At 38.9% G+C, this 6000-nt stretch overlaps 1 protein-coding gene across 1 annotated transcript in view; it reads right to left on the bottom strand.

Annotated features, from left to right (window-relative positions):
• Positions 1-1545: 1545 nt before the first annotated feature.
• Positions 1546-6000, bottom strand: part of LOC142101793 (connector enhancer of kinase suppressor of ras 2-like) — a 313111-nt gene continuing 308656 nt past the window's right edge. The window contains exon 22 of the mRNA XM_075186220.1: positions 1546-5934. Within this exon, the coding sequence (XP_075042321.1) occupies positions 5719-5934 (216 nt within the window). The 3' untranslated portion in view covers positions 1546-5718. The remainder of the gene's footprint in view (positions 5935-6000) is intronic.

Below are 6000 nucleotides of genomic sequence, written 5' to 3'. Positions count from 1 at the left end.
ATCCCCTAAAACTTAAAACTGCAAAGTAGTTTGGTGACATTTATTTACTGAATTCACACTAATATTATTCTTTGGGAGGAATTCAACAGGCTGTGCTTTGCCAGATGACATCACCGCAATGTCCGGCTGAGCATGTTGCCGACCAATACGGTACAGAATTCTCCGCTCATTTACCGTCTCTAAGGGACGCCATTGAAAATTCAGTTGACCCCGGACTGTTCCGGAGACGCATTGCGTCACCTCGCGGCCAATTGAATTCCCCCCTTTATGTCTAAATGGACATAACGCTCTATAACTGATACATTGTAGTTGTCGTTAGTTGCATTTCTTGAGTTAATCTTAGACATTTCCCCCTGAGAGTTACATATATCGAGACGGTTATCTATTTACTGTAACCTGTTTTGTTTAACTGAAACATTCCGGTTTAGGGGGTAAAGATTTTTGAAAATGTCCAAAGATAGACCCTGATATACTACGGGTCAAGAAACAGCAGTTCTTGTACGACCAAGCAGCAAATATTAGGGGAGTCAGGGGAGTTCTTGTCAGGAAGTATTTGCTGAAGCAAAGTATGTTCCCTAAATTACTATTAAATGATCTGGGATAAACATTAATTCTCATTCAAAGTGTGAGGTTTAAAATACATCTCTATAATGCTCAAGTATTAGATGTATAAACTTCTCGTGATTTCATCACTTCAGTGTTTAATACTTAAAGTATATTATCATGTATAACGCACCCCTACTATACATTATATTGGTATTAGAAGTCTCCTCAGATTTCTGTGACTTGTATCAAAGCATTGACTTGTAGTATCCATCTAACTTACTATATAGGGTGCATTAGCCCTCATGTATGCTACTATGGGCCTGATTCATTAAGGAAAGTAAAGCAAAAAAAAAAAGGAGGTAACTTTGCACCTGGGCAAAACCATTTTGCACTGGAGGGGGAGGTAAATTTAAAATTTGGGGACAGAGTTATAGTTTGGGTAGAGTCCTAGATCAACTTTAAATTTCAGTGTAAAAATAAAGCTATCAAGTATTTGTGTGCTACATGAAAAACAGTCAGTATTTATCTTATGTGTAAAATAATACATTAATATGCACCCCTTGTATTGTAACATGGTTTGTCCAGAAGAGAACTAATGTTTTTGCCTTACTTTCCTTAATGACTCAGGCCCTCTGTGATGACTTTGAATATCCATATAATGTATCTTAGGGAGTACATTATCCGATAGACATGGATTGGGGCTTGTGTCAACATATCGATACACAAATGAGTTGAATGTTGAGGAAAAGTCCACTTCTAAGAAACAAACAATGCAGCATTTACCGGAGATAGTACATGTTACCTCGATACATACAAAAACAGCCACATTGTATCAGAAGCGTACAGTGTATTGTGTGTTCCACTGCTCATGGACAATTGCAGACTGTGCAAAATGAATACCAAAATGATCAATATGCAGATTTAACTTTTTTTGGTGCAATTTACACAAAACGCCTCTTGACATTTCCAAGGCAATAAAAAGTTCAGTGCAGATCTGTCTCGATGCAATTGTTTTGCAAAACTGTTTTTATTAATATTTAATTAACAAAATGTTCTTTTTTTTTTAATTTTTAACTTCCTACATATAGAACAAATAAATAATTGTATAAGTAATATACTGTACATCAGTATTTTTCCCTCGGTTGTGTCACATTCCTCCTGTGGTAATACGGAGTTATTATATAATTTATAAAAAATATTCAGTTATATATATGTGCCTATATATATATATCTATATATATATATTTATGTAAGAAATTCATGAACGTTTTTCAGCTGAATTATAGGAAGATGAATTATTTACAATTTTTTTTTGATTCGGGTTTGCCGATGTTTTCGTCTCTCGTTATGTGCAGTTTTGGCAACCCTTTGCCGAACAGATACATTAATACATAATCCGGGTGTAAAGCAGGCACCCTTAACTCCTACAGATCTTGGATTACATTCCCAATTCAGGACTAATGGGTGTTGATGGTACAATGGTATCGTTATGCCCTTGGTGAAGCGAACAGCATCAAGTGCTGGCTGGGAATTTTAGCCTAAGGGGGCGAGATTTAAAGGTAGCAGGTGGCACAGTGACCCAGAACAGGGTAACCCACTATGGGATCGTTAGTGCTGCCTACACGACCTTCATTTCTAGGCGGTAATTGGTCTATGCGTAAGGTACCAATTCCTCCAATGACAAGCGTGCGCTAATCGCAGAGACAACTACAAGTGATAACTCTCCCTTAGGAGCCAAATTAATCACAGTGACTCGTTTAACACAAAACATCCCGCCCAGAAGCAAATATTTGAATAGCAAAGGAAAGTTTAATGGGTCAGTTTGCTGTGCCCCCACCCAGGAACAGCGTAGTAATCACAGTGACCTGTCCGGGTGGAGGGGGGGGGGGGCTTTTTAGGACCTGTGCTCATTATTCCCGGAAATGTGTAGACGGGAAACAGCTCGGTAATTTGGTAATTGGAAGGATCTATGAGTTTGTGTTCGAAGAGCAGTTCTATAAGGTTTTAAAGACTTTCGGCTATCATGGCGCTCTTAGGGTTCATGCAGGAGCCGTTCTTGCGTCTCTCTTCTCGTGTCTGCACAGAGGTGATTGGATAACTGGAAGAGAAGCTCAGGGAACCAACACAAGGCAAATTACACTGTTACAGTTACAGGTTCCCAAACGTTTCCAGCCAGAAATACATTGTTGCAAACAGTTCAGCAGAAAACAATTTGGGATACCGTGAGAAATCCATTTTGAAAAACTAGTGCTGTAAAGTGAATGTTGAGACATATTTAGATATATTAGGATAACAAATATTATATATAAGGATATTTCTCCCTGTATAAAAGAAAATGGCTCAAACTTCTGGGAAATCAAATATGTTTATAATCTACAACTAGGGATATATTGCCACCGAGTCATTAAGGAGAGTAAAGCAAAAAAAAAAGATCGCTCCTGGACAAACCATGTTACAATACAAGGGGTGCAAATTAGTTTATTATTTTACACATAAGATCAATACTGACTGTTTTTTCATCTAGCACACAAATACTTGATAGCTTTATTTTTACACCAACTATAAATCTGTCCCCACATTTTAAATTTATCTCCCCCTCCAATGCAACATGGTTTTGCCCAGGTACAAAGTTACTCCTTTTTTATGTTTTGCTCTCCTTAATGTCTCAGTCACAAATAGTGTATGCAAGGTGATGATGTTTTTTTGTTTTTTAATTTGCATTGTTATAATTAATTATAATTAAATATTTATTAGAAGTATTTTTAAAATTCCAATATTATAAGAACATATATATATATGTCTTGACTTTATATAATAGGGATATCACGGTTTATCACCAGTCACCTTTACATTATACTATTTGTTATCCCCTGTATAATGGAAGTTAAACTATCAATATGTTTAGATTTGTTGGCTTAGGAAGTGATTCCACCAGGTGAGACTGTGAGTCTCTGTGGAGGGCTATCACCTTGTTACCCTGACTAGTAAAATAATGACGGTCGGTCGTAGGACAAGTGCCCACGCCGTTACACAGATGCAACGGAACGGTATTAATGATAAACGATGTAACGGTGGATGGAGAAACCCAGGGAGGGTGAAACTGTGATATCGGATCCATAGAATTAGTGAGATATTTCTAAATGTCCCCATTCTACGTTCGGGAGATATTATTTAAAAAAGAACCCTAAGTCGACACACCATTTTAATTCAATAAATATATATAAAAATATATTTTCATTTATATAGAACGATGGGCATGAATAAAAGTGGATATAATGCAAAACATAAATAAAATTATATTTCAACTTGTCGCAGTAAACATCATATATTTTATATGCTGTAGTTTGTTTTCATATATCTGACTCCAGCGGAGGGCTGGCAAATTTTAGCCCCGGGGGACAAGACTTGACTCAGCAGCCTATTAGGAATATTTTAAAGGGAAAAAAATTCAGGTGGCCCAAGGTAGCCCACTATGGGCCCGGCCCAGGGGGCAGGTGCCCCCCTGCTATATAGTAGACTGATCTGAGCTAATAAATTAACATAGCAGACTTGCCCTTAGGAAAATCGTTTCACCAAATCCCTGTTGTCATCACACCGTCTGCTATGGTGGAGTATTTTTTTTATCAGGAAAATCTCCTTTCTGCGGCCTTAGTGTTTTATTGTAAACTTGTCTGCACCTAAATATGCCGTATAAAATAAATGTAACTTCATCTTATATATTATAATCCACTTTTATGCATGCCTTTAAATTCAAGTGCCTTATGCCCTGTACGTCGTAATGTCTATTCTTGGTTAATATGCCTCTATAGCCAACTATCTACATGTCACTCATGGGCTATCCCCACAGGACATACATGTTACATGTTACAGAATACTGTATATATCTCCACTGGTGTGTAACAGTAGTGAACGGTTATCCTGTGAAAGTAACACAAAGAGCTAACAATTAACAAGAGACGAACCTCGACTATAAGCATTAAACATGACGATTGTTGGAAGAACAGAGTGAACTGCGCTCACTGTTATTGTACGTATTGGATTTTGTCACCTCGCACCCGGTGTCCGGTTGTATCTTCTTAGCAACGCGTTTCGCCAAAAGAGTATTCACTTCCTGATGAAGACGACTGAGCTGCTGCATTTTGCATTCAGTCTGTAGACTAACAATGGTATCGTAAATGACGTAAGTCACAGGCTAGTGGCACTAGAATCACAGTGGATAGATCGATCATCCTGCAATGACTTCTACCGTTGAGTCCGCTTAGAATAGACTGAAAGCCACCTTAGGTTGAAGCATCCTATAAACAGGTCGGCACAAGTTCGGAACCTGCCCTCGCCCGGTAGTGCGTGTCCCAAGCTCTCTCTCTTACAAGGAAACTGCTGTTTGCAGGATGCACAATATACATCTTAAGGCACTAAGGGGCTGAGCCATTTCTGTTTAGCCTGGAACCTCTCTTCCTCTACTCCGAGGAGTTCTTCATTGCAAAAACATGTGTAGATTGGTTACAAGTGACCAAAATGCTATTATATCTGCTACTTAGGTATGTAAGACGGGAAATATTATATAGTATTATAACATCTGACTATTATGCATCATTTTATATACATAGATGCAGAGTCCTATACAGACAGTGCTTGCAATATCTAAATATATAAAATGGGTTGGAGTTCTTTACTATAAACAGTTCATAAAGGGCACCGATCACCTGCACGCAACGGAGGCAGTTAAATTACTTTATGGAGGCATGGACACGCCTTATATGAAAGGAGGTGTGGCCATGCTTTGCTAGAGGCGGGTCCACAACACAATGGGCGTGAACCACTCCGGGGGCGTGTCTTATGCATCTGAAGCTCTAGGCCGTCCCCAACCTCTCTCCGCATCCCTAGATTTCGGTGGGCACCTAATAGGTCCGTTGCGTGTAGGTGACGGCGGCGTAGAAACTCCTTTACGACTCAGTATGGATTTTTGTAAGTGTTGCAGATCCTGATGCAGACAGCAAAGTAATGGAACTCAACAAATAATAATACTGGCTTGTTCATGCAATGTCGTAGGCATCCTGTGGCGCTAATTTTTTATCCAATCTATGTACAGTCCAATTTTGATTACATTATGTACAAAAAATAATAATAATTGACAGTGCTTAATCCAGGGTAAAGTTCCCAGGTGGCGCCTGGTCAGACGTGCGTTTCGATGAATGAATGTGTGTGCGTGAGCTGTGGGGCTGGCGCTGCAAGTTCGGAGGCGCCATTCTGAGGTTTCAGGGTTCCGCTATACTCACAAATATCCATGAAAAACTCAATGTTTTTTTGCTTCCAGTCTTTGAATTTTTTTGCCGTCAAAGCCGGGTCATTTAGGAGATAGTTTATGATGGACAAGTCGCCTTCTTTTGCCTGTAATGCGAAAAAATAATATATTACATACACAGGAGTTATATGTGTGTGACGCCCATACTGGCT

This window comes from Mixophyes fleayi, chromosome 9 (genome assembly GCF_038048845.1).
Source record: "Mixophyes fleayi isolate aMixFle1 chromosome 9, aMixFle1.hap1, whole genome shotgun sequence".
Classification (NCBI taxonomy): Eukaryota; Metazoa; Chordata; class Amphibia; order Anura; family Limnodynastidae; genus Mixophyes; species Mixophyes fleayi.
The sequence above is the reverse complement of the archived record's forward strand: the minus strand, read 5'-3'. Positions and strand labels throughout refer to the sequence as shown.